Genomic DNA, 14,583 nt, shown 5'->3' with positions numbered 1-14,583 from the left:
ACGAAGTCTACTAACATGCAGAAGAATTTTTAAAAATTTGCGGAAATCTGTCAAAGATTCTCCGATGTATTTCTGAGTGTGTGCATAGTGGTGCTTGGGACTAATAATAATATATTACAAAAACACAATTTCGGAGAGAAAGCTGCAGCTCTTTCAAGCCTCCGTCACTCTCAACGACTTTCCACTTGCTAAGAAAAATTTATTTACCTTTCTCTCGCTAGCTTACCCTCTGCAAACTTTCAAAGATGCTGGAAAATTGGTTAAAAAAAAAGGAAAAAGGAGAACAGAAATCTAGGAGCAAAACAGCTCGGTGCAAAGGGTTAAGACGTAGACTCCGATGATGCTCCCGTAAAAGTGGGCGAGGCATTGCCCTCCCGTGAACTTTGGCAGATGTAGGTATCCCAGCCAAGCCGAATCCTGAAAGGAGGCGAGAGTGACCTGTTTTGCGTCTCGCTCCTCGGGGTTTGTACTCTCTTTGCGGCCTGTGATCCTCCTCCTCTCCCCTTCTCTCTCTTTGTCTCGCTTCCTCTCTCGACCTCGACGGGACGAGCACATCCGAGCCATGCCGAGCTTCCACGACGGGGTGCGAAAGGGTGGACTACCCCGTGTTTGCGAACACGCGCGCGTGCGCACGTTAAGAGGCCACGCGTGTGTACACATTGTGCATTCTATATGTGTGCGTGGCTGCGTTTACAGTATACAGGAATGCGCGCGCGAGCTCATGTAGGTCTTCGGGTACGTACCACCGGATGCCACCGCGACAACGAATGAAAAATGAGGTCCGAGCATCCGCTCTTCACCCTCGCGATTTCTCGCGGAGATGCATTGAAGGACGCGTCTTTATGATCCGAGATGTACACGATGTCGCTCGGAGTGCGGGATCGAGGAAGAGTGGAAAATCCGGCATTCATCTACGGGGAGGGTTTCTAACGTCGTCCGATAATAACCGCTTTTAGCGATAATTGGCCTTGTCTCTTCTGACAGGCACCGGGACTACGGAATTACGCGGATGGGATTTTAATAGAGATAGAGATCCACGTGAATCGAATCGATCTCTGTTTATCGATGCGCGACAGTGCACTCTAACGCTTCTTTGTGTAATTCCTAGCGCGAGTATTTTCCACAGCTCTGGAAAATACTGCGAACTTCTCTATGCATGAAGTAATCTTCAGCTACTCTCGGCACGTTCTTCAAGAAAGTTATTGTTTTAAAGAAGCAAGTTAATTAATATAACTTTGCTTTCTGTTTAAGTGAGATTTACTTCGATAGAAATTACTTAAACTAAAATAAAAGTTAAGATAAAAGTTTTGTTAATAAAATCGCAAACGTGCAAATAAGCTGATAAAATTTTGTTTTTGTTTAGTTTAGAAAATTTATATTACGCGAAGAAGTTTTATACATGCGCAACCGTTTATTATATATTATAATATACAATTATTTGCTATATATTATAATTAAACTTATACATATATGTATTATAAGCTTGAATATTCGTCCAACCGTTAATCCAGAACCAATATCCGTGCTCTCCTAATCGGTGCGCAGTGTATTGAACGTTACATGGCCTCGAACGCGTGTTTCAACAAGTAATGCATCATGATTCGACATTTAACCAGGGCTCCGGAAACGAGATTATTCCGTTTAACATTAATCGCGGATTGGTGATTTCGTAATAAATAGTACAATAGTTTTATCTAATTAGCCAAATATGTATAATAATTAGATAACGTAGTGTTGTATTATAAATCACAGTATATGACAATAATGATATAAAAATATTAAATCAAATAATCTGCAGTGATCAAAACACTTAAGTTAAATGTTTGATCCGCAAATAAATAATATAAATATGTAGAAAATTATATATATGTATAAATTATCTCTATATGCATATATCTGTACCTTGTTTAATGTAAATCTGTATTTTCAGAATGTCGTTTATTTGCAGTCACTGCTTGGCTTGCTAAGATTGATACGTGGCGCGTTAAACGTAGCAAATTTCGAACATGAATCTGTTTGCACACGGCATGACTTGCGATTTGACGTTCGATCGTTGTACTGCCAAACGCAGACGAGCCGGCTGCGTTTAACGTCACCGTTTCCGTATACGCGTCCATGTGCCCCCGCATGGGAGCAGATATTACGGTAATTAGTATTCGGCGAAACGTGTCGGTAGGCTAAAACTTTACTCCGTTTTCTATCTCCGCTCGTCTGGACCGCTGCCAGGATAATTTTAGCTTTTATTCGACGCTCAATAGTCTATTTTAATTCCGTGAAAGCGGAGCATAAAATGTGACAGACGGCGCTAGATTTACATAAAGTTTACGTATCCGCGTAACTACTAGCGGCGAGCCGCCGGCTATCTATATAGGCGTCCTATATATGTAGTTCCACGGAGACTGTAAATCCGGCTCTCTCCCGTCAGACCGCAAATTGGATCGACTATTGGACGTGTATTGGAATATCTGTCAAAAACCACGACCCACTGTAATGAACATCTCTTTTTGCTAGCGTCCGACTGTAAACTGCTAGTTGTTCCAGCCGTGTCGAAAATGCTTAAAACTGCCAGCAGACCACAGTGTCCGCGGAAACTATCGCCGGATAACATTCACGCGGTGCAACAAGGCAGATGACTCAGAAAATAATCGATGCGAGTTGTGTAGTTCATACGTGTATCTAACAATCATGCAGTTTCGTAATTACGGCAAATGTTATTAACAAATAAATACATATGATCCATCTATAAAATCCTCAGAGACGCTAATGACATGACAAATGATCGTGTCGATGATTAATCAGCTGTTCTCCAATACAAACTGAAAAGACACGATGAATCTATTAAATTCCGATTATAATCTCATTTCATGTTTACGGTAACAATTAATTATTTGCTCGATTAGTAGGCTCTTCGAATTACCGTGTTCTCGCTAGGAACGTGCTGATCTAAACTCCGAAGCTCACGTTAGCAGACTTTCTCCCGACGACGTCGCATGCAAGTCGAAAGCTTGCCTGCAAGCTCGCCCGACGAATCTAACCCTTATTAATGATTAAACCACACCCCATGATGACCCGCTGCCAAACTCGTGCGTCTATGACAGCCCGGAGGCGGAGCGACGACAGGCCCGACGGTGATTTTGGCCGGTCGCGATTGGCTAGGCGTTCTTAAAAATAGTCAGCCTGGGTGTGACCGCGACGACACATGTAACGCGTAAAGTATCCCGACGCGTCTTTCCGGGCACGAGTGTGCGTACGCGCGAGCTTGACGACGCACTCGCGCGCGTCAAGAGTGCCATGTGCTGGTGGGACTGATACCGCGGAGGATGTTGAGTCTTGAGCCGTTCTGATCCTCGACCACCCCGAGGTTTCCGGATCTGTCTGTGTTTGGTCCGACCACCCCATTCGAATAGTCGCGTAAGAACTCCGCGGAAAGCCCCCCCTGCTCTGGTTAATCGCGATTAATCGTAATCCCTTTTTGCACCTCGTGTGTTTCGGCATTAGGTGGAGTACCTAATCCGGAGGTGGAAGAGTGCGGTTTATTCCACTTTCTTTCTTTCGTCTTCGCTTCTTTCGCGCGATCTCTGTAGATGTTGTGTCGGAAGTGCGGACTTCGTGTTACCATCCGCTTCGAAGTTGCAGTGTGCGATCGTGTTCAATCGATGGAGTTATGTATTCCACAGTCGTTCTATCGTTCTCCTTAGTCATTCGAGATTTGAGCCTTTGTCTCGATTTCTGACTAAAATTACTTGGATCAGGCCGGTTGTCTGCAAAGATCGCCGCGCGGTGGAAAAACAGGGAACGATAAAGTAAGTTGAGAAACTTAAATAGCGAAGGAGGCGGAGGAGGAAGCTTGGTGTTTTCAGCGAATCAGGGCGGAAGGCTGCGCGCCTTGGACGAAATTGGCCAGGAATGTCTCGGCGAAGTTAACGAAGAAGTTAAGAAGAGTTAAGCCCATCCATCGAGTGCGTCCGTGTCTTCAGCGAGATTGGTGACTCGTTGACTGGACTACGCTATCTCGCCGCGAAGAGCAAAAAAGGGAAATTAGTCGCTATCGCGGCGAGTAAAGCGGACGACAGAGAAGAACACGCTATCACGGTTCTCCAAGAATCTACCTACAGTATCTGCTAGCTCTACTGCACATCAGCTAATCTTTTCTATACGACATCCAACGCTAGCGCAACCGCGATCATATCTTCTTCGAGAATCGATGAGCCGATAATCAAACACAAGTGACGAAGTCAACATTAAATGGTTCTCTCATGAGGAATTTGGCGACCTCAGAATACAGATGATGCTAGTCGAGAGTAAATCAAATTAAACTACGCACGATTTCTCGACTGGGGGTGGTCCGGAAGACCGGAAGACAGCTAAGCTCGTGATGAGCTCGCACGAGGGTGAACGCGTAGATGATCGGTGCGTGTCGACAGCAGCAAATCTTTCGAATTCTGAATGATCGGGCTGTGTGATCGGCGAGATCGCGAATGTACGTTCGCCCGGCAAATTGCGTGAAATGATGACCCTCGTGACGGACGCGGTGCCCTACGCCTACGAAGCGGTTACGCGCTCGCCCTACGACGGTTACCGTCATCATCTGCATCACCACCATCACCATCACCATCATCTTCATCCCCATCGGTATCGGCGCGTCTACGCTCCCGCGGAATCCGAGTACTTGCAGGATTACGCCAGCAGGAGGGACCCGAACGATCGCGCGAGCGTTATCGGCACCAACGTTGCTTTGACAGCTTCGGCTAGCTCGCTAAATTATTGTAACGAGCGAATCAGGTGAGAGATTTTTGCTTTGAGCACATTTTTGCGTATCCTTGATGGACACGTAACTAAAGCCCCGTAATCCGCATTACCGAGCTTTAAACTACCGTTGCGCTAGTAAACTTCACTTAAAGTTCCACGAGGGAATTTTAAGTAAAGTTCCCTGCAACATGAATTCCGTAGCAACATACACATACATTACTAATTTAATTTTCCCTGTGTTATACATATATATTCTATGAAATGCACCTTTAATTACGTTGTTATAAAATATGGAGTTGAAAAATGAGGAATTTATGTCATAATATGTAAAAAGGCATATTCTCTTATATAAATAATTATATTATAAAAAATTATATTTTTGATATTATAAATATCAATTTATTTTTATCAAAAATTAACAAATTTAATTAATATTTTTATCGATGTATCCTTAAAAAAATGTAAATGTAGAAAATAATATACATGGATACTTTTGTCATTATAGGAACATTGCAACGTATGTCACATTACAAAGTTGGAACTTTTATCCCTACCATCTTTTTATTCTCTCTTTCTTGCCGGCTTTTTTCATCTTCTTTTGACTGTTCTCTCTCTAATACCGCGTGTCTTAACGACGCGTTTATGGTAGCCGCGAATCGAAGCCACGCACGAGAGTCGTTATCCCCAATGAAAACCCGACGACGGCTTTACCGCGTATTAAACCATTTTCACTTCGTTCATCGCGCTTCGCCTTTACAACCCGTCCCTCTCGATGAGGCGAGGGGGAGGCGTCTTCTCGGGCGGCGAGAAAATATGCTCTCGCGGGACCACCTGGAACGTGTCCAATCGCGGAAATCGCCTTCTGACGGACCTACGCGTGCACGTCCATTATTAACTGCCGGCCGACGACGATAACTAAAAGATGATTAAAGCAAGGATCCACGAATTCGCGATTCGTTCGCTAAATACCTGAATGCTGTGCCTTTCAGCGTCCAGTAAGTCGAGTGGTTCTTCCGCAGAACGACGAAATTTATGTCGCGGCATGTGTGCACACATGAGGCTGAACGTTGCATTACGTCGAAGTGCATCGCGTTACATTGAGAGAAAAGTAATGGCCAGATAATCTTCGTTATATGGATACTGAATAATGCACAGAGACACATATTTTCTTAATCCTGTCTATGTGTTCTTACGGACTGCCGCATCAAAAAGAAAAATATCCTGTATTTAAATATCACATGGTATTATTTCATTAAAAAATAGATATTTGTTTGCAAGATATTTTAACAAACCTTCTGATCTCATTTCTATTATGAATATTGAGCTTTTTGGAGTAAGAGAAAAAAATTTATTGCTTGCCTCGACAAATTCTCTTCAAGAGGACTGGAAGACTGCCAAACATAATACTAATAATTATCTTTTTTTATTCCTGGTTCCAGATCAAATTTTCTCCAAGCACGAACTTCAACTTGATAATTCAGATGGTCCGTTAACTATGTACCAGATCGCGTTTTATATCCAAGAATCCAGAATCCAAAAGCCAAAGTCCCAGTAACGCGATTTATTAGCTAGAAAGTGCTACAAACATTCAACAAGAGACCAATAAAAAGTCATTCTCTTGAACCTGCCAATTCCTGAAAATGTATAAGGCGATTCATAATTTTGCAGGTCGCAATCTCGGTACACTCTCGATTCGGACGATGCATCGTCGGTGATATCGGCAGATGCTTCGGCCGATCTCGAGTCCGGTTCTGCAGACGCTGACGAGACCAACGAGACCAACGATACCAGTGAGACCAATGAGACGAGCGGAGCGAACGAGGGCGAGTCGATCGAGCATGTACCTCACCCTCACGTTTTAGACTCTGGCTCCCCTCATGGACCGCGCAGGTGTCTCCTGTGGGCTTGCAAGGCTTGCAAGAAGAAGACGGTTACTGTCGATCGAAGGAAGGCTGCTACCCTCCGCGAGAGACGGCGTTTGAGGAAGGTCAGTTCACGGTAATCTTAAAATGTTCGCCTCACATGCATCCAGTGGATGCCGCGTCTCCTAAAAGAGACATGTACGCATTTTATTTTGTAATCTCTTTTATTAGAATTCTTTCTCTCTCTTTCTGAAAAATATAACGATCAAAATTTATTTTTGTTTTTAAGAGTTCTCGACGATTGAAAATCCTTTGGACCAATAACTGAAAAAGTTCTAGCCAAAAAAATTTTTTCTTTTTCTGATTAGTTCTGAGATATTTTTATTGTTATTTGGCATATTGCGAAGAGTTCTCGACGATTGAAAATCCTTTAGACCAATAACTGAAAAAGTTCTAGTCAAAAAATTTTTTTCTTTTTCCGAGGAGTTCTGTGCTATTTATATTGTTATTTGGTATATTGCCTATAGTTATCGATGATTTAAAATTCGTTAAATCAATAAATGAAAAAGTTCTAGCCATTAAAATTTTTTTCTTTTTCCGAGGAGTCTGTGCTATTTATATTGTTATTTGGTATATTGCCTAGAGTTATCGATGATTTAAAATTCGTTAAATCAATAAATGAAAAAGTTCTAGCCATTAAAATTTTTTTCTTTTTCCGAGGAGTTCTGTGATATTTATATTGTTATTTGGTATATTGCCTAGAGTTCTCGATGATTTAAAATTCGTTAAATCAATAAATGAAAAAGTTCTAGCCATTAAAATTTTTTTCTTTTTCCGAGGAGTTCTGGGATATTTATATTGTTACCAGTACAACACAGGCGCCCGCTATGCGCGCGCTATTTTATTTTTCAATATTAATAATGTTTTCGAATAATAATATTCATCTATTATTTATTATATGCACAATTATCACACTCTACCAAATTGTTAAACTCCACGCGAAGACAGCCGCGCGATGGTAATCTAAACTTAACATAACGCACAACGCGAATCGAAATAACCAATCAGCGTCGCGGGAAAGAGGCAACAATGATTTCGATTTGATTTAACACGGCTTTTTTAAGAGTTGATTACAACGCAATGTGTTATTGCAATTTCACGCGATTGCGGTTAGTTATGTAGTTTGTGTTATAGGTCAACGAAGCCTTTGAGGTGCTCAAGAGGAGAACGAGCAACAACCCTAACCAGCGTTTACCGAAAGTAGAGATACTGCGAAACGCCATTGAATATATCGAGAATCTCGAAACATTGCTGCAAGGAAACCGTCCCTCTGGTCATCAGGATCATCCTTCCGCCGAGAGCATGGTAGGTTACGCGTGGCAAGCCAAATTAATAAGATTATTTCATGCAATGAGATCCCGCTCAGCGGAGAATTTCATATTCCCAATTCAAGTTTCCTACTCAAATCAATCTTGTTGATTATCATTCAGCAAGTGATTGTTATATGATTGATCGAATTGTGATAACAAGAATGATCGTAATTATTTTAGTTTTGAACACTAAAGGACACTGAAGGATTATTTTAACTTTGAATGCTAAATGTATTTAATATCGCGCGTTATTTTATCCGCAAAATTCTGCTGGTGTGAAATTAATATTTCATTATCATGCAATAATAGAGAATCGATCTCATAATATTGTTGTAAAATAGTTGTCCCTCTCTCTCTCTAGAAATTCAGAAAATAATATCTGGTGTTGAATTTGGTATTTGATACCATAAAAATGATAAATCTAAATCGTCAACATGCTCGTGCAAAACTGCGATCGTACTACGTTCCTCCTTGCAACCACCTCGACGTTTTCGTTTCTACGCAAAGAGGAATCTTCGCAGAAGAGTGGAACGTTGTGCTGCGACAAGATGCATTTAAGGGTTAGAGTCTACGTAGTCTGCGCGGTTACACCACATGTCCGACACGTGCATCGCACACGACCGAGCGGTTCTAAATGGTTTTTCACTCGCGACACCATTAAGCTCATATCATCGTTTTTTCCAGCGGATGTAAAAAGGGTTGCGCTTGAGTTTCTCGCTCTGGAAAGGAACCGCTGTGTCGTTTATGATAATTACCGTAACAAAAATACGCCGATGAAAGTGCACGAGTAAACCGTTCGGAACGAAAGCGGGATAAGTCTGCCACCTTCGAAGTCCACCTCGCGCACAAGCTTGAATTGTACTTGAACTTTACGTATCATGATAATGATTCACTTTATTCCAAAATTCATTTCAATTATTCTTATTCCTTAATTACCAAGTTTTGCAAAAACGCAGCCGTCGATTCGTCCAGGAATCCCATGTATGAGTCTAACAGCGAATCATTTTAATTCGCCTTGTAGAACGGAAAGGATTAAATGCTCCAGCTCAAAGGATAACGCAAATTGCGCGTCTTGCAGTCGGAAAGGAATGGATCCGCGTCGCACCTGGCGCCGATGGATCGGCGACGGGGGTGGAATCCAATCGCGAACCCCGGCCAAGCTTATTTTCCTCCGAGATGGAGGCGGCAAGCGTGCTTTATCCGTCCGCCACTTAAAGAGCACCTAAGTGGCATTATCGAGTGATCCCGATCGTCTATCGTGATACTCTCCTCTAGCAAGGCGAGGGACCGCCTAGATGCCTAGAAGAACGGAGCGGGGGGATGGCACCTAATGGACCCGACGTGAGAGATCTCTTCTGTCGCGTTGTTTTTTCGGCATTGTGATTTGTGGAGCTTCGCCGGTGCGAAGCGATGGATTTATATTTAGCGAGGGTATAACGCCGAGCGTGTAACGCGCGTTCGCGCGCAGGGGAGGTGGAGCGCAGGGGGGAAATATATTTCATTGTGTAATCCCCTCAGGGAGGGAGGGGGACCTTCGTTTGAACGCGGCCGCGTCGCGACGACGCGAGCGATGGGATCGCCGCGAAATTCCTGCGCTCGCTCAGGAATCCCTTTTCCGCTCCGCTCTCGGCCTCAGGAGGAGCTTCCTCCCTCCGCATGCGCGGGAGGAGGAGGAAGAAGGATGAGGGGGAGAAAGGGGGCCACTGGGCACGTCTCGTGCCGTTTCTCTCGGCGACGCGACAGGCAGGCTTACGTTCCGCGGCCTAGGCTGCGTCTTACAAAGCCTGGGCTCAATTTGTCTCGCGCTTTCGTCGACCCCCTTGCTCGTCGGCCGCAAGCCGCGGGCTTGCTTGACCCTAAGCGCGACGTGAACGCGCGCGAGCGTCTCCGACACGTAGCTGCCGCCGAGGGGGATTTTCGTCCGGTATTAATACACGGGGATGTCGCGTGTTCGCGCCTCGAGATAGACGCGTAAGCGTAATCGGCGCTGATGTTCCATTCGCTCGTCCGAAAACGAAAGTACGCGTCCTGCGGACCGATCAATTGGACCACGGCTACTTTCGCACCTGGGATGTGTGTGGTTCTCACGTGCGAGATCGATTGTCTCGCGTTATCGAACGAATCCTGGCGCTGCGTTAGATAAAGGGGTCTTAGGAAAAATCTGAGGAGTCAGTTAAATCATGCGTTTGCGAAAGACAAGGCGTATCAATTTTTATTATCCGATCTACTTAATCAAAACCAAGATCTGTTTCAACGCGCTTTGAAAGAGTCGATAAAGAATCGATGAGCCACAATAGCAACCCATGTGGCCTCTCGTCGGAAGAAAGACATGAAATTTTGGATGCAAATGTATGTATGTGTGTGACGGTCATAGCAATCACAGCGTGCCACTGCCGAGAGAGTGTATCGCGCTGGGATGTCGGGGCGTTTTCTCGAAACACGCGGCGACGATGCGCGCGGACTTGCTTTCACTCCGAGAATAGTCCGCCGCGACGCCACATATAGATGCGCCGAGGACAAATAGATGATATCAGGCCGAATAAAATGCGCGCGCGGGGTGTTTAGTGGATGCGTGCGCCCTGCCCGTAATGAATGACGGAAAGAGGAAGAGGAACGGATTCGAGGGATGAGCGATCGGCATTCCGACACGCCACACGCTGATCGATAGCTGAAGAGAGCTGAAGGGAGAGACAGAGCGAGAAAAGAGAGAGAGAGAGAGAAGGGAGATAGAGGGAGAAGGAGAGAAAGAACGCGGCCAGATCTCGTGGAGAACGAGAAGTGATTCCCGATCACGGACTTCATTCCGCCCCTCGCGCACCCCCGGAATGCATCGATGCGCATTCGCCGACTATGCTCTGATGGTAGCCATTGACGGGGAAAACGAGCTTTCAATGTCGATCGAAACGACCGCCTTCTTGTTGAGCTTTGATTTCTAGCTGCCCCTCTGCGTGGCGGAATCTCATCCATTTTACTCTGCGTTTTATCTATTTATTTATTATATTTTTCTAGCCTTTTTGTGTTTCTGCTTGTGCTGCGATTGTTTGAATTGGATTCTTTAAACTTTTCTGTTGTCTTCAAAATTTATATAAAGCGTTTATATTTAGTAACTTTGTTAGTTTTTCATATGTATACTGATATTTCATCGATATTTTACTGACCAAATTTATTTCGATATAAATTGATAAAACTATGAGGAATTTCAATACGTTTTTTTTTCGTTTCTGTCATTGTAATGTGAGACGGCTACAGCGACACGAAAATATTGCTGCAGCTTAATTCCTCGTATACAGCGACAGATATAAGTCTGTTTAACTTATCGCTAGCTTCATTAAAATCAGATCACGTTATTGTGCGCGAGAAAGATTTATTGTCAGAAATCATAAAAATACAAGGCTGTGGAAATTTTGTAAATTCTCTTTTAACGCTCACGATGAATTTATGGCGCATAAACTGTATAGACATTTATCTGGAATGTTGCCCGATAATATCCACCGAGATACTGCTTTCATAAATTGAGTGTAACAATTGCTGCATCTTCGTCTACCTTTTTGAAAATTATTGAATTATTTCGGTACGGATAAAAGATTAAATGTGACACGACGGCCGGGTTGCTTGGCGACACGCCAGGGGTTACCGGAGGATAATCGATAAAAAAACCAGCTGAACCACTCTCCGCCTCTATCTGCTGCAGAAATGTGCATTTTTAAATTGACGCATCGCTGTATAAATCTTTTGTAATGTTCACTTTAGCAGTTAGCAGACGGCTCGAAATTTCGGATATTTATTATACAATACTTACCTTTTAAAAAAAGTACAAAAAATATGCACTTGGCGTGAGACCTACCGTGTCTTTTGATTACACCTTGCTTACAGCAACAGACAAACCAGAAAGAACTATTGTCATGCAAGCCAACTGTTCGCTCCGAGACAAAATCGATTCCCAGATGTGCATTCGCAGATACGGCTTGTATAATAAATACCATCGATTGCCATACCAGAGATGATCGATAAATCGCGAGCGTTAAGGGATTATATCGCGACGAATACAGAGACGCGGAGTAAAGAGATTTACGCGGCGTCGGGGTCGTTTCGTCGCGACGCCGCGTTCTCCCGGAGGATTCTTTTCGCTCACGAGACTCTCTGAAGATTTCCGGTAACGCGAGCGACAATCGACGAAATTCACGAGCGAGAATATCCCGCACTTAGAACGCGTCTCGTGTTCTCGGTTGCGCGATCATTCGGAATTTATTCAAGTCGTCGCGATCCGAGGTGCATTATCCAGACGACTACATTAGCGCGTTTATGCATCCCCGGGGACAGCGCGGCGGGAGCATGCATCACCATAAGGATCTACGATTGCTAAGTAATGGCCGATGTTTCGGCGCGGGGGCATTTTGTTTCGGTAAACGCTCCAGCCCTAAATCGAGGCAAGACGACGGCTCGTACGGGTTCCACGTATCCTTTGGGGTTTACGACGCCCGCTGGCATCAAACGACTGAGGAAAAACTCCGCCACCCCCGTCCATTCCGCCGTGTAAATATTCATTAAATGGTACAAGAGAGAGAGAGAAGGACGCGCGCGTTCTCAATTTTCCGCCCCTTCGAATCGCCGAAGCCAAACATTTCTGCACCCGACGAGAATCGTTTCGAAGAGCATATCCAGATTGTTTAAGTAATTATGAAGGACGCGAATTTATGTCAGATTTTATCGATCTGTCTCGAGTGTCGGCATTTCCGCTCACGATTCCGGATTTTCCTTCTCTTTTTTTGAGGAAAGTTCTTAAAGCGTGTCTTCTGCTACGTGTAAACGTCTTCCACTCTTTTTCTTCCCTTTCTCCGCCTTTTTTGGTGGCACATTGCACAGTGTTCCGCTGTGCGGCTCACGATGCGTGCGATTTTATCGCCTAATTAGAGCCATATCTATGCATCGCTCACAGTTACGCGTTACCACAATTATGTCGTGATTACGTGACTTGATTACGCGGGTTTGCGTTACGACGCGCCACGGTGAGATGTAATGCGTATCGCGGGAACGGTTCTGAAGGGCTTCCGGAAGTGGGCGAATTAATTTGAATGCAACGTCCGCGATTCTCCGTGGAAGGTAACGCGGAGGATACTAACCCTTGGGAATGGCAGTGAATTTATTAACGCCTTTTACGAGACGGGAAACTCGAGAAGTTTGTTGATCGCGTCCGCATTTGCTTATTTTCTCCTTCACGTTATCCGTAACTTCTTTCTGCTTTTTCTTTTTCCTTTAAATTTAATTTCGCGGTTCTGTAATCCTCGAAATCGGAGTAGCGTTTAGATACATCTCCTTGCTTGAGATTATGTTAGAGTTTAGATCTTAAATTTATGCCATGCCGTCGTGAATCATTCTGTATATGGTTCTCCTGGCGTATATTCCGGTAAGTGAAGTACTCAGACGGCAAAGTTAGAGCAACCCCTAGTCCGCTCGGTATGCCGTACTCTCATTATTTACGGAGGGAGCGTTTTGCGCTTTTGGGACGTGGCCGAAATATCATATGATATGACGGTGATAAGCTTTCATAAGTATCTTATTAACAATTACAATTAGCTACGAGAGACTCTTTTCTAATTACTACAGTGTTCCACTTTTAACTGTCTTTCGAGCACGTTTTGCTTACGAAGAGACGAAAGTTATTGCGAAAGGATGAATATTTTACAAAGGACAATAATCACCGCTAAACTTTCTCTTGTAACGCGAAGAATGTATGCATGAAAAACAAGTTTACATCATCCATAATAGCAGTAATGACAAACGTAACCGTGTTACTCATTTTACAGAATTCGAGCGCGAGCTCTTAGCAAAAGTAATTAAATTCGACAGAAGCGATATTAAATATCGTTCTCCGCGCGTGGTGCACAATGAGAATAAACAACAAAGGAGCAAATGAATAAATGTATAACGCATTCGATTATCAATTTGCGCATCGGCTTTCCGATGCGCTTTCCGGCCGTCCGGTGTGCTCGCGCTGACCCAATTTCGCGAACTTCGAGTCCGGGCCGCGCGGCGACGGGGAAGCAAATTGGGTAACGATAATTCCAGCGATTCCTCCCATCGTTGCTTCCCACCTATCGTCGTCGCGCTCCACTCGCAAATACCGTCAGGATGGTCCTCGACCATGGGATAAACTCAAGCCCGACCAGGTTAATGGCTCACTCGAACACAACCGGAATTCCTGGCGGCTGTAACTTGACACGGATTAATTCGCTACGGCACGAAGTCGGGGTGGTCCGGATGTGCACATCCCTTCGGAATGGTCCTGGTCCTTTGAAATAAGACGTAAATATATAAAGACGTTGATCGATACCGTGATCTCTGTGTAACTTCGAGAAGACCCGAGTTTCATCCCCCGCGATTCTGTATTTTGCCGTCTCTACGATTTCTTTTTTTCCTTCTGTTCATCGAATATTCATTCGCGTATCTTCATCGAGTAACGTTCACGAAAAGTAAGGGTATCCGACAATGTCTTCACGGCTTTGGAGTGTGTCTCGATAAATATTGGACTCGATTGCTTCTGACGAGAGAATGACGGCGCGTCGTACTCGTTCGCGCCACTTTAATCTGTGGTATTTAACGGC

At 44.2% G+C, this 14,583-nt stretch overlaps 1 protein-coding gene across 1 annotated transcript in view; it reads left to right on the top strand.

The window, feature by feature from the left end:
• The first annotated feature begins 1,009 nt into the window (after positions 1-1,009).
• LOC105277524 (transcription factor SUM-1) overlaps positions 1,010-14,583 on the top strand; it is a 31,542-nt gene continuing 17,968 nt past the window's right edge. The window contains exons 1-3 of the mRNA XM_011335918.3: positions 1,010-4,782; positions 6,418-6,736; positions 7,806-7,976. Coding sequence (XP_011334220.1) covers positions 4,508-4,782; positions 6,418-6,736; positions 7,806-7,976 — 765 coding nt within the window. The 5' untranslated portion in view covers positions 1,010-4,507. The remainder of the gene's footprint in view (positions 4,783-6,417; positions 6,737-7,805; positions 7,977-14,583) is intronic.

This window comes from Ooceraea biroi, chromosome 7, assembly GCF_003672135.1.
Source record: "Ooceraea biroi isolate clonal line C1 chromosome 7, Obir_v5.4, whole genome shotgun sequence".
Classification (NCBI taxonomy): domain Eukaryota; kingdom Metazoa; phylum Arthropoda; class Insecta; order Hymenoptera; family Formicidae; genus Ooceraea; species Ooceraea biroi.
This window is presented reverse-complemented; position numbering and strand designations above follow the sequence as displayed.